Source organism: Ranitomeya imitator, chromosome 7 (assembly GCF_032444005.1).
Source record: "Ranitomeya imitator isolate aRanImi1 chromosome 7, aRanImi1.pri, whole genome shotgun sequence".
In the NCBI taxonomy this organism is placed as follows: Eukaryota; Metazoa; Chordata; class Amphibia; order Anura; family Dendrobatidae; genus Ranitomeya; species Ranitomeya imitator.
This window is the reverse complement of record NC_091288.1, coordinates 179750961-179764458: the sequence shown is the minus strand read 5'-3', so window position 1 is coordinate 179764458 and position 13498 is coordinate 179750961. Positions and strand designations below refer to the sequence as shown.

Genomic DNA, 13498 nt, shown 5'->3' with positions numbered 1-13498 from the left:
ACTTGCACTGAGTCGCTTTCACACCCTGCTCGCGGGTCACCCAGTACGAGTCCAATTGGACAACGTCACGGCGGTGGCTTACATCAACCACCAGGGGGGTACCCGCAGCAGGGCGGCGATGCAGAAAGTCTCCCTCATCCTTCGTTGGGCCGAAACCAACCATTCCATCATCTCTGCGGTGCACATTCCGGGAGTCGAGAACTGGGCGGCGGACTTCCTGAGCCGCCAGGGCCTTGCCTCGGGGGAGTGGGAACTCCACCCAGAGGTTTTTCACCAGATCTGTCTTCGCTGGGGGACCCCGGACGTGGATCTGATGGCGTCCAGATTGAACGCCAAAGTCCACAACTTCATTGCTCGATCTCGGGATCCCCAGGCCATAGGAGTGGACGCGCTGATTTCTCCGTGGCATCATTTTCAGCTCCCATACGTGTTCCCTCCCCTTCCCTTACTGCCGAAGGTGATCCGAAAGATCAAGTCGGAGGGAGTTCCAGTCATCTTGGTCGCCCCAGACTGGCCTCGTCGCGCTTGGTACGCGGAGCTCGTTCAGCTCGTAGCCGACGTTCCCTTGCGGTTGCCAGACCGCCCAGACCTGCTTCGCCAAGGACCGATCTACCATCAGAGCTCAGGGGCCCTACGTTTAACGGCGTGGCTGTTGAAACCTGGATTCTAACTCGTGCCGGTTTCTCTCAGCAGGTCATCCCCACCATGTTAAGTGCTCGCAAGGCGTCTTCCGCCTCCATCTACCACCGCGTCTGGAAAACCTTCTTCTCATGGTGCAGGCTCCGGGGTCACCCTCCTCTCGTTTTCTCTATCCCTTGCATCTTGAATTTCCTTCAGTCTGGTCTGGACTCCGATTTGGCCCTGAGTTCCCTCAAAGGTCAGATCTCAGCGTTATCCGTGCTTTTCCAGCGTAGGATCGCCACCAACCTTCAGGTCAGGACTTTCATCCAGGGAGTCTCCCATGTGGTTCCTCCCTACAGGATGCCGCTAGAGACCTGGGATCTCAACTTGGTCCTGGGGGTTCTTCAGGAACCTCCGTTCGAACCCCTTCAAGACGTTCCGCTCTCTGTCCTCTCTTGGAAGGTTGCCTTCCTGGTAGCGGTGACGTCCATGAGAAGGGTTTCAGAGCTCGCCGCTTTATCCTGCCGGGCTCCTTTCCTTGCCTTTCATCAGGACAAGGTAGTCCTACGTCCTTCTCCAGCGTTTCTTCCGAAGGTGGTCTCATCTTTCCACCTCAATGAGGACATCATTCTTCCCTCCTTTTGCCCGCAGCCCAAACATAGGGTCGAGAAGGCTCTCCATACTCTGGACGTGGTAAGGGCCCTCAGGAGGTACATTTCCAGAACGGCTCACTTCAGAAAATCGGACGCCCTTTTCGTGCTCCCGGAGGGTCACAGAAAGGGTTTGGCTGCGTCTAAATCCACGATAGCCAGATGGATCCGATCTGCTATCCAGGAATCCTATCGGGTCAGGGGCAGTCCTATCCCGGCGGGGATTAGAGCTCACTCCACTCGGTCGATGGGTGCTTCCTGGGCCATCCGGCACCAGGCAACAGCGGAGCAGGTTTGCAAGGCCGCAACGTGGTCCAGCCTGCATACTTTCACAAAGCATTACAATGTTCACATTCACTCCTCTGCAGACGCGGCCCTTGGCAGGCGTATTCTGCAGGCGGCCGTTGCGCATTTGTAGTCAGATGGTACACGGAGTTATTTGGTTGTATTGTTTCCCTCCCAGGGACTGCTTTGGGACGTCCCATGGTCCTGTGTCCCCCAATGAGGCGAAGGAGAAATAGGGATTTTTGTGTGTACTCACCGTAAAATCCTTTTCTCCGAGCCACTCATTGGGGGACACAGCACCCACCCTGGTAGCCTTTCGGCTCGTGATCTTGTTTTTTGATCTTGACTGTTTGTTTGACATGTTATATTCTATTGTTACTTGTTATATTGTTACTATCCTACTGCTTTTGCACTGAACTGGGTGTCTGGAAGCCAGTACGAGGGTGTATACTGCAGGGGAGGAGCTAACCTTTTTTTGTCTCAGCTTAGTGTCAGCCTCCTAGTGACAGCAGCATAACCCATGGTCCTGTGTCCCCCAATGAGTGGCTCGGAGAAAAGGATTTTACGGTGAGTACACACAAAAATCCCTATATTGTAAGAAAAGCCAGTGTTTGCTTGTGTTACTTTTCTAGATCATGCTGAGCTTGCAGCAAAGAGCACAGAAACGGGCGAGCTACTTATTACGGCTGGAGGAAATCAGCCCTTGTTTATCTTCCATGACCAACACGGAGATCGCTCTGCCAGGAGAAGTGTCTGATCGGGATACTATCACTATTCATAGTGTGGGCAACACCATCACCATACTGCCTACTAAAACCAAGCCTAAGAAGTTTATATTCCTGGGCTCTGATGGGAAAAATTACCCTTATCTTTTTAAAGGTTAGTCTTTACTGTAGCCTATTTATTCTGTCTTCATATCATTACTTGGCCTGCAGATCTGACCTCTTACTGTATCTTGTTTCAGGTTTGGAAGATTTGCATCTTGATGAAAGGATTATGCAGTTTCTGTCCATTGTGAACACCATGTTTGCCACCATTAATGGGCAAGAGTCTCCTCACTTCCGCGCCCGTCATTATTCTGTCACTCCCCTTGGCACCCGGTCAGGCCTTATTCAGTGGGTAGATGGAGCCACTCCACTATTTGGTCTTTATAAAAGATGGCAGCAGAGGGAGGCTGCATTACAAGCACAAAAGGTATGAATTGACTTTTTCATACTATTCATAATTTGCCACAAGTTTAGAAGGTGATTAACAAAAAATTGCAACTTGGTTATTACTGCTTTGTTAGAGGGGATTTTCCACCAGAAGAATAGGTACATTGCCAAGCAATCTCTGATTTTTAGCGTAACGAACATTGCAACACCTTTTAAAAGGGACGTTTCACCAGTTAAAGTATGTTAAACTGGGCCACATTATGGAATAGTGTCTGCAGAGCTGAGTAAAGCACAGTTTTTATTAATTTCTCCTTTGCGGAGATGTTTGTTTAGAGATTTGTCTCTGAGGGTGTATACTTCTTCCCCTGCATGAGGTTCACCAATCATAAGCGTGAGGTGTCAAGCAGGGGAGAAAAGACCACGCCTTCCTCTCCTCACTGATCTCTGCAGTTACTGTGAAGATACACAACAGAGCTGGGTTATGTATCATTAGGGACACTTCCAGATCTCCTCTTACAGTGTGGTCAGATCCCACCCTCCCCCACACTGACTGCCTTGAGATGAGATCTGGATGTGTGAGGTTAGCTACACTGTGACACTACCATCCACCAACACTATTAATTTTAAAACTGCAACACCAGGTATACTTAGGCTGTCAAGGCATAGTCTGTCTGATCTGACATTAGGTACATGCTAGCTGTCAAAATTATTGAACAACTATCCTGTGAAGGACCTATTCTCCTTATCGGAATCTGTGCACAATACTCAGTGTTGCTTTGTTTCCTCGTTGTTAAGGCTCAGTATACAGTTAAATCTCTCTACTCCTGAGATTAGAGTGGCAGGAGTTGTCCATTTAAAACATATATATCAAACTCTGGCCCATGGGAGAACTTTCACCCCCAGAGTGAGTATATTTGGCCTGGGATGCCGATACAGTTGAAAGCAATGATGGAGGAGGGAGTGTAAGCACCCTCTGCGTCTGACTTCTCAGCACAGTGGGCGTGATGACGTCATCACAATGCGCCCGCTGTGAAGAGCTTCATAACGCTCGCTGCCGAAACTGGAGCAGCTGGGGAACCGAGAGAGATGAGCTTTGTTTTGTTTTTTTTAATGTGGTGTCCATTATTCTATATGTTACAATATTTAGGGCCTATTGTACTGTATGGAAGACTATTTGGGTGCAATTATTCTGTATATGGGGCCCACTATACTGTATGGAAGGCACCGTTACTCTGTATGGAGCAGTATGTGAGGAAATTATACTGTATGGAGGACTATGTGGGGCACATTATACTGTATGGAGGACAATGGAGGTCCCTTATATTGTATGGAGCACTATCTGGGGTCCCATTATACTGTATGGAGCACTATGTGGGCACATAATATTGTATGCAGGGCCAAATATACTATATGCAGGACTATTTGGGGTCCAATATACTGTATGGAGGACTATGTGAGATACATTATAATGTGTGGAGGGCTGTGTGGGGATTACAGTTGGATAATCATACTGTGATGAAGTCACCATTCTTTGTCTGGAGGGGGATCATCAGGACTGTGCATGTGGAGGGTACTGTGGTGGTATCTTACTGTTTTTGGGGGGCACTTTTGGTGGTTTTATACTTTACATGTTTTCTTTATCCTTTGTTATTACATTTTTAAATTTGGCCATATGCTTTTTACTGCTCTTACATCATTGTATTTTATAAGGAAAAATGTCCTCAATTGTAGACTTTCTTTCAATAGATATCAAGATTGGCTTGCGACTTTGTCCCAAGATTTTAATTTTGGCCCTCTGTGTATTTGATTTTGACATCCCTGCCTTAAAGGGAATCTGTCAGCAGGTTTTTTTCTATGTAATCTGAACACAGCAGGAGATAGGGGTTAAAATATATATTTCAGTGATGCCTCTTATCAAGCTCTGTCTGTTGTTTACTTGCATGGAGTTTTAACATCAGTTTTAGCTCATCTTTACTGGACACAGCAGTGTGTAAGCCCAAGTCCGACTCCGCCCCTTCTGTGATATGGAGCTCACTGTCTACAGCTATGTATACTGAGAGCCAGGTGTGGGTGGGGTTTGCTTTCTCAGCTCTGCTGCATTGATAAATCTAAAAACTCTGTGATAATGGCTGGATCCAGTAAACTAAGTGACACATCCCTGGTTTAAGGGTATATTTGCCTACATTATGCTACTCTCAGATGAGGTAGTAAAGACCTGCTGACAGATTCCTTTTAAAGGGAACCTGTCACCCCCCTCAGGCGTTTGTAACTAAAAGAGCCACCTTGTGCAGCACTAATGCTGCATTCTGACAAGGTGGCTTTTAGTTGTGCTCCCTGCACACGCTGAAATAAATGCTTATAAAATGTGCCCCCTCATACTGTGAAATGGTCCCGGGGGCGGGTCTTTCCCCCCTAATCAGACGCAGCACAGCCATCACGCCGGACCTGTGCGCATCGGGCGCCGCTTCCTGTTTCTACATTAGCGTCCTTGGCACCTGCGCTGTAAGTTCGAAGAGAAGGGCAGCGCAACTGCGCATGCCCAGAAAAAATACTTACAGCGCAGGTGCCAGAGACGCTAATGAAGCAAGAGGAGGCGGCGTGGGGTGCGCACAGGGCTGGAGTGACGGCTGTGCTGCGTCTGATTAGGGGGGAAAGACCCGCCCCCGGGACGATTTCACGGTATGAGGGGGCACATTTTCTAAGCGTTTATTTCTGCGTGTGCAGGGAGCATAACTAAAAGAGCCACCTTGTCAGAATTCAGCATTAGTGCTGCACAAGGTGGCTCTTTCAGTTACAAATGCCTTGGGGGGTGACTGGTTCCCTTTAAGGAGTCCACTGCTTTGACAACCATTTCTTAAATACTATATTCCTCAGTATAAAATGAAAATAACAGATACTGGCGCCATTCCAGCATTGATTGGCTTCAGTGCTCACATGGCATAGCAGTGTCACAGGAGACCCAGCACCGACATCGATGGAACAATTCTGGTGCGGGAGCTGAGTGTTATTTTTATTTTACAATGGGGATTATAGTATTTAACCCTGCTGTTCTGTTCGGTCTGGGGAGACCTATTTTGAACTTTGGTATTTTTTGGGGTGTTCAAGATGCGGTTCTGAAACTTGTGGTTGATTGACTTAAATGAGGATGGGTCGGTCGGCCACGGGTTTCAGAGCCGCATCTTGAATATTTTAAAGAATATTGAAGTTCAAAGTCGGTCATTTTTGACCAACAGAACAGCAGGGTTAAGAAGGGGTTGTCCCAAGTAGTGAACAACCCCAGCAGCCAGGCAGCTTTGGAACGCTATTGACCCCATATTTACATGTTAATAGCTTTTGGGGACATGACAGGTTCCCTTTAAGCAGCTTGGTTAATGGTTTGTGACATTTTGTGTAGATTAAACATTTTCGCCTACTAGGCCCAAGATTCCTACCAAACTCCCCAGAACCCGGCTATGGTTCCTCGTCCCAGCGAGCTCTATTACAGTAAGATCAGCCCCGCACTGAAAGCTGTAGGATTGAGCCTGGATGTGTCCCGTCGAGACTGGCCTATTAACGTGATGAAGACTGTACTAGAGGAATTAATGGAGTCCACACCTCCCAACCTACTAGCCAAAGAGCTGTGGTGCTCCTGCGCCACTCCTGATGAATGGTGGAGAGTGACACAGGTAAGAAGACCGCACCTGAATTTATGATGAATTCCATAATCTGTTACATTGGGGGATAAATATGAAATGGCAAAAACTTCTATAAAACCTGTGTAAGCGTCCAATGATCAGGTTAGGCTTTTTTCCACCAGTGGCATTCTCATTAAGAAAATGTATTTCATGGGTCACTAGAGTATTTCCAATAGGTAACACTAGAGTTCTAGACCTCTTTCTTGCTGAACAGGTAATTTGCATATTTAATTTCCCAGAGCAGCATTGCAAGGCTATACACCTCCTGTGAAGAAAACCCCGTTCCTCCCACATCACCAATCCGTGACGTCACTACACAGGCACAGCTCTCCGGCGCCCCCTTTGTCTCTCAGGTCAATAAGGGAACTGCACCTAGAGCAAATGACCGCCGGTGAGATTGCCCTGTTACCCACGCTGGGTATTCTAAGATTTGCAATCAGAGTAAAAGGAACAGCCCAAAATTAATTTGATTTAATTTCCTTAAGGGCGCACTAGGTAATTACAAGGAAGATACAGTCAAACTATATCAAGAGTTACAGTCAGAGTAAAATACAACAATAGTAATACAAGGTATAAAGTTGGAGGTCAATTTACCAGGTTGAAGGTCGCTTGTGGAAGCCGGGGGCTCTGCGTTCCACAGGTATAAGACTTAGTTGCCGGGCAGCCCCCAGAAAGCGTGTGCTTGCTCCCCTCTGGCTGGCATATGCCCTCTTCCTTAGTTCCTTAGTTAGTCATCTTCCTCTGTTCTAGCCCACTCTCCAAGGGTCCAGGCTCTTAACCGTGCTGTGTCCCTCCCCCCTGTACCTGGGTGGGCTAAGAATCTCCACCCCCAGCTTCCCTGCAAGATCTGTATCCAATATCTAATAAATGGGATAACGTCCCTCAGGATGATCGGATCAGCACACGGGCGGTACCAGTGCACGAGGTTTGTTCTGCCGGTCGCCCAGGGACCAAACCCAGACCCATTCGGTTTCTGTGGGAGGCTGATCTCCATATCTCAGGTACCAGAACTCCCACGGACCCGGGAGTTGCACCGTCAGATGCGTAATTTCTTTAGGACGAGGGGGATATTTTTTATGAGCCTGTACCTCGGACGATGCGTCCATAATTCATGATTCCAAGTTGGAGACGATTCGACTGGAAGGTCACAATAGACATGTATCCTGTGGCCACTTGACATGCGTGCTTTAATTGGGGCCCCAGGCAACTCCCTGTCCCCTGCTGGTGTGGCTTCCTCATTGAGCTTTGAAGTACCTTCTGCCTGCTACACTGAGCTTAATTCCATTACCATGCTAAAAGGAACTTTATTCATGAGAAAAGGTGGGGGCCAGGAGCGCTCATCTCTGCAGACCTTATTGACCAGGAGACAAAATGGAGTCACGTCAATCTCTGTTAGTATGCCCGTATCCAAAGATGGCAGCTGCTCCCTCATCACACCTCTTCACATGGGCAAGCCAAGCTTGGCTTGTGATTTACCATAAGGAGAAACTTTACTCCTTGGATCCTGGTCAGAAGCCTCTCACCCAGCCAAACCACACTTTGCACTGATGAGAGGCAGCAGCCAGAAACTACACACTGTTTGCAAATTGAGATTCTGGTTTGGCTTTTATTACTAGTCATGTGGCAAGGCTCATTGGTTGATACTGACTTTTAGGATTGCTACTTCTAATAGATGGCGCTAGAGTTCCAGTCCGCCTTCTTGCTGAGGAGGCAATTTGCATCACTAGAATATTGAAATGTTAGAAACCATTATGTAAAGGAACAGCACTCCGCTGCTTCCAATCGTCAGGCCAATACGCAATTGACCAACGATTGATGGACGAGGTGATGGCTGCTTTCACTACTATGCTGTTTATTGGGGAAACTCGGTCATCGTATAGTAAATGCCCTACCGATTCCAATATCACTGCTAACTCCCCAATAACCCAACAAAACTACTAGCTGCCACCACCAATCATTTAGACCAGGGGTCCCCAACTCCAGTCCTCAAGGCCCACCAACATGTCATGTATTCAGGATTTCCTTAGTCTTGCCCAGGTAATAATTGCATCACCTGTGCAATGCAAAGGAAATCCTAAAAACATGACCTGTTGGTGGGCCTTGAGGACTGGAGTTGGGGACCCCTGATTTAGACAGCCCGATAGCATACGGCTTAAAGGATGCGGTATATAGAGCAAGAGGAACAAAGCTTACAGTTTATGTATTTATTTTAGCTGAAAAGTTGACAGTGTTTATACAAATATATAAAATATTTTAGAAAGGGGCCAAAACAATACAGCATTTAAAATTACATAACACAAAATGCAGTAACAAAAGAAAATTACAAAACGTGGGTCACTGAAATGGCTCAGATTTGTGGAGGGAAGGACTCCAGTGAAACATGGATCAATCCTACAAAGCGAGTGTATCTTCCTGGCATCATAATTGGCATTGGCTTTTTATTAACAGAAGTTGCACCCACATACCTCTCCTCTGGTGACTCCTAACAGGGCTGGACTTCAGATAACTATCTATCGCCCCTGAATGTCCCAGATGTGAGAGATTGCCGTCATCTTTCCTCCTATCGCCATTTTATCTGTTCATAGATAGACATGCCATAGGTATTGACTTGAACCCTGGCCGTCGGCCAGTGGCGCTTTGCATTTGCTATTTCATCTCGTTTTCAAAAATGACTTTCCTGTTTCCTAAAACCTCATTTCATAATTTCTATGAGATAGACAAAGGATTTGCTTTTTATTTTTAGCTGGGGTTATCTCAACCAGTCATAAATCTGCTCTTCTTCTCTTGTGCACTCATGATAAGATTGTCTCACATCTGCTAGCCATTAGGAGTCTCCTTAATTACCTGTTCCCAAAGGAGGGCATAAGCTGCATAGGGGTCATGTAAAGGTAAGTTGTTAGATTGCAAGCTCTTTCTCACTTATGGAGCTGTCTTTATGGGTTTTTTTTTCTTTTAGTCCTACGCCAGATCCACTGCTGTCATGTCAATGGTTGGTTACATCATAGGTCTTGGAGACCGGCATCTGGACAATGTGCTGATTGATATGACCAGCGGAGAGGTGGTGCACATTGACTACAATGTTTGCTTTGAGAAAGGTGAGCAGTGTATTTCTTGTATAGGTTGTATTAATAATTTAACACGGCTTACAATGTTTGCTACATTTTCTTCTGTAGGCAAAAGTCTCCGTGTTCCTGAGAAAGTCCCTTTTCGCATGACCCAGAACATTCAGAGTGCGCTGGGTGTAACGGGAGTTGAGGGAGTCTTCAGACTGTCGTGTGAACAGGTAACAAATCTACTCAAGGGTATATGCACACAGCATATTTTAGGCACCGGGGTACCTATTATGTTTTGCCTTAGGAAGACTCTTCAAGACAAACAGATGTATCATTCTGGCATCTTTCTTTTTTTTCTTATTTTTGGGGACATTTTTGATATAACCTGGAGAGACTTCTAATAGGAAGCCGCCTTTTAAGTGCTTCACAACTTTTGAAGCCACAATTGTTTAAAAGCTAAAAAAGATTGAACATCCAAGGCAAGTCGTTTTGACGTTACAACATGTTCAATTTTTTTTTTAGCGTTTTTGAGATTTGGCTGTGCAGGCTCATGTGATGTAATACTTTAATAAATAAATAAAAAATAGCTGACAGACACACAAATAAAGGCAGTGTATCATTAAAAATGGCTTATTGTTCTAATCTGATGTGCATTGTCATGGATAACAGCCAGGGGGTCACGCAGATTCCATCGCTGCTGCAAGTTTGTCACTGATGATAGCTACATTTGCGCACACCCACCTTTGAGTACCTTTGCGCACACCTAGCTAGCTCTCGAGTACCTTTGCGCACACCTAGTTTGCTCTCGAGTACCTTTGCGCACACCTAGTTTGCTCTCGAGTACCTTTGCGCACACCTAGTTTGCTCTCGAGTACCTTTGCGCACACCTAGCTAGCTCTCGAGTACCTTTGCGCACACCTAGCTAGCTCTCGAGTACCTTTGCGCACACCTAGCTAGCTCTCGAGTACCTTTGCGCACACCTAGTTAGCTTCGAGTACCTTTGCGCACACCTAGCTAGCTCTCGAGTACCTTTGCGCACACTCATTAGATGCTGCAATACAAAATATAAGGTTAGTCTGATCACTGGTGATAATGTATATGTGGATTTCCTGAAACAGGTAGTAGTATGAGCATAGAATAATCTTAGCAGCCAGTGTAAAAAAAAAAAAAAAAAAACTGACCAAAAAATAAATTGAACATAAAAACCTGATTCAAACAGTAGCATTTTATTTCCTATACTATTTCTCACAATCTGCTGTGCTTGACCACAGGTCCTTCACATAATGAGGAGAGGCAGGGAGACCTTGCTGACTTTATTGGAGGCTTTTGTGTACGACCCTCTTGTGGACTGGACAGCCGGTGGAGAAGCTGGATTTGCTGGTGCGGTCTATGGAGGAGGTGGTCAGCAGGCAGAAAGCAAACAAAGCAAACGAGAGATGGAGCGAGAGATCACACAGAGCCTGTTTTCTTCCAGGGTAGCAGAAATTAAGGTAGTGACCTGCTCTCATATATTTTGAGGGGATATAATGAAATTGGCTCCCCTGATCTACAAGATAGTGTATGATTGACCTTTTCTTTTTTTAAGGTGAACTGGTTTAAAAACAAAGATGAGATGCTGAGTGTCCTTCCTAAACTAGACAGCAGTTTGGAGGAATATCTAAACTTGCATGAAGAATTGTCAGAAGTGGAGAAGTTGCAGGCCAGACTCGTGGAAGAGATCGCATTCTTAGAAGGCGCCGAAGCATCAGATCACCCTGCTCATACTCTGCAGCATAGGTTGGTTATTTTTGTCACTTTAAATCTTAAAATCCTGAAACAAATGCTTAAATAGATCTTCCCAAGATTGTACGTTGTGCTCTATCCCATGAAGAGGGGAGAATTTATTGACCGCAGAGTCTGACCACTGGGAACCCAGCAATTCTAAGAGCGGCGGGGTTAAGGCTCTACAACCTGGGAACCAAAGCTTTACCGAGCCCTGTCTTGAATGGAGCAGAGATGACCATACTCGATCACCACTCAATCCCTTGTCTAGGGAACCGCCGACGTGCTCGGAATGTTTTGTCAGTCCCATAGACCACTGAATGGAGCAGAGGTCGAGCATGATCACTTCCCCTCCATTCTGGGGATTGGTAATAATCAGCGATCATTAAGTTATTCCCTACCCTTTGGAATAACTTACGTGTTTTGTTCTTGGATTGTCTATTCTTGGGAGAAATCTGCAGTCGCTCAGTGACTGCAGACTATTGAATCGCAGCAGTGTATGGTGCAAACGTTGCCACGATTCCCCAGTGCATCCTTGAGGAGGTGACGACTATACTTTACTGGTGTGTCTCAATTCATTTATGCTCATGTATCTAAGTCAGCACATGACAGCAAGTGTGTAAATCGCATCTGCAGTGCTGGGGAAGCATGACAGCATGTGCATGCGAGTAGTCTCGATTTGTTAGTCTCTAGACACACAGTGGCTCCATTCTTTTGTCCCAAGCCCGGACTTTACTTTTTCAGCACTGATTTGTTCATGGCTGACTATTGTTTCTTAAGGTATTCTGAACACACCCAACTACAGACCCAGCAGAGAGCCGTCCAGGAATCTATCCAAGTGAAGCTGAACGAATTTGAGCAATGGATAACTCAGTATCAAGCCGCCTTCAGCAATTTAGAGGCAACGAAACTGGCAGGCTTGCTGCAGGAAATAAGCAGCCAAATGGACTTGGGTATGTAACAAAATGAATTAACGTCTGCTGCAAATATATATTAATGCACTTAATTTTTATTCTGAAATGTGCAGAAATAGCGCATTCTCTAGCGTTATATAAAATAATCGATTTGGGTGCAGGAAGGTTCGCTACTATTTTATTCTAAATGACCGCATTGCTGGGGGTCCGGGCCGCTCACATCCGAGCACTGGATTTTCTCCCGAGACTCCTGTATCCAGTGCTGTACAGTAACATCGGCTCAGTACTGACTGCTGTACGGTATTTAGAGCCTAGGAGATAGGGCAGGTTGCGCGGCCTTCAGTGCATTATTAGGAGCAATATACATATATTCTGTATCTAGTCTCTATATACGTATTGTGTTTCCTCAGGTCCTCCCAGCTACGTACCCGCTACAGCCTTCTTGCAGAATGCCGGCCAGGCTCACCTGATCACACAGTGCGAGCAGTATGAGGCAGAGATGGGCACACTGATGCAGCAGCGCCGCTCCGTGCTGCGGGGCTGCCTGGAGCACCTGCACAACTACGCCACTGTCGCACTTTTGTACCCCAAATCTGTGTTTCAGAGACACAGAATGGAGCAGTGGAAGACCTGGATGGAAGAACTGATCTGTAGCATGACAATGGAGCACTGTCAAGAAATCTACACAAAGTAAGTCTAGCGGTCAGAATCTATTGTGTCGATTCCGGGCTGCTTTATTCTACCGTTCTCGGACTCGCATAGAACTGCTCAGTACTGTGGGATAAGTATGTACTAATGACAATACGAACGTTTACCCCTTGGAAATGTGGCCTTATATCGTTTTTTGTTTGTTTTTTGTGTTCCCAACTCCAATTCCAAGAGCTTGAACTTGCCTATTTTTCCAGCAATATAACCGTATGAAGGCTGTGTTTTGCTGGAGTTGTACTCTTAAGCGTTGCCATTTATTTTGCCATTTAATGTAGTGAAATGAGTGGGGAAACAAATTGCCATTGGGGAGGAATTAAGGGAGAGAAAAAACTGCAATTGTGCTTGACCTGATAACCTTACTGACCTGAAAGCAAAATTACATTGATGCCAAATTTATGTAGAGGTTATATTTTAGTGCTACTAGTTCAAATAAATAAAAGTATTAAAAGATGGCTTTTGTATTTTCAGTCGATTAAAATTGACAAAGGCTTAGTATTTGCCAGGTGACTTGTAGTTTTTATTAGTGCCATTTTGGGGTCCACACGACTTTCTCCTCTTTCAGTCAGATTTTTATTGTAAACGACTCCCCTTCGGAGCCTTCTCATCAGGGAGTGTCATTCAGATGTTCTAGGCGAGCTCCATAAGGAATTTGATGGGGTCCTTTCAAGAGAAAGGGAA

General features: G+C 46.0%; 1 protein-coding gene across 1 annotated transcript in view; it reads left to right on the top strand.

The window, feature by feature from the left end:
- Positions 1–13498, top strand: part of SMG1 (SMG1 nonsense mediated mRNA decay associated PI3K related kinase) — a 121554-nt gene that overhangs the window by 88037 nt on the left and 20019 nt on the right. Inside the window, exons 40-48 of the mRNA XM_069734120.1 lie at positions 2189–2435; positions 2521–2750; positions 6127–6375; positions 9341–9479; positions 9558–9667; positions 10709–10927; positions 11023–11213; positions 11979–12151; positions 12523–12802. Of these exons, the coding sequence (XP_069590221.1) occupies positions 2189–2435; positions 2521–2750; positions 6127–6375; positions 9341–9479; positions 9558–9667; positions 10709–10927; positions 11023–11213; positions 11979–12151; positions 12523–12802 (1838 nt within the window). The remainder of the gene's footprint in view (positions 1–2188; positions 2436–2520; positions 2751–6126; positions 6376–9340; positions 9480–9557; positions 9668–10708; positions 10928–11022; positions 11214–11978; positions 12152–12522; positions 12803–13498) is intronic.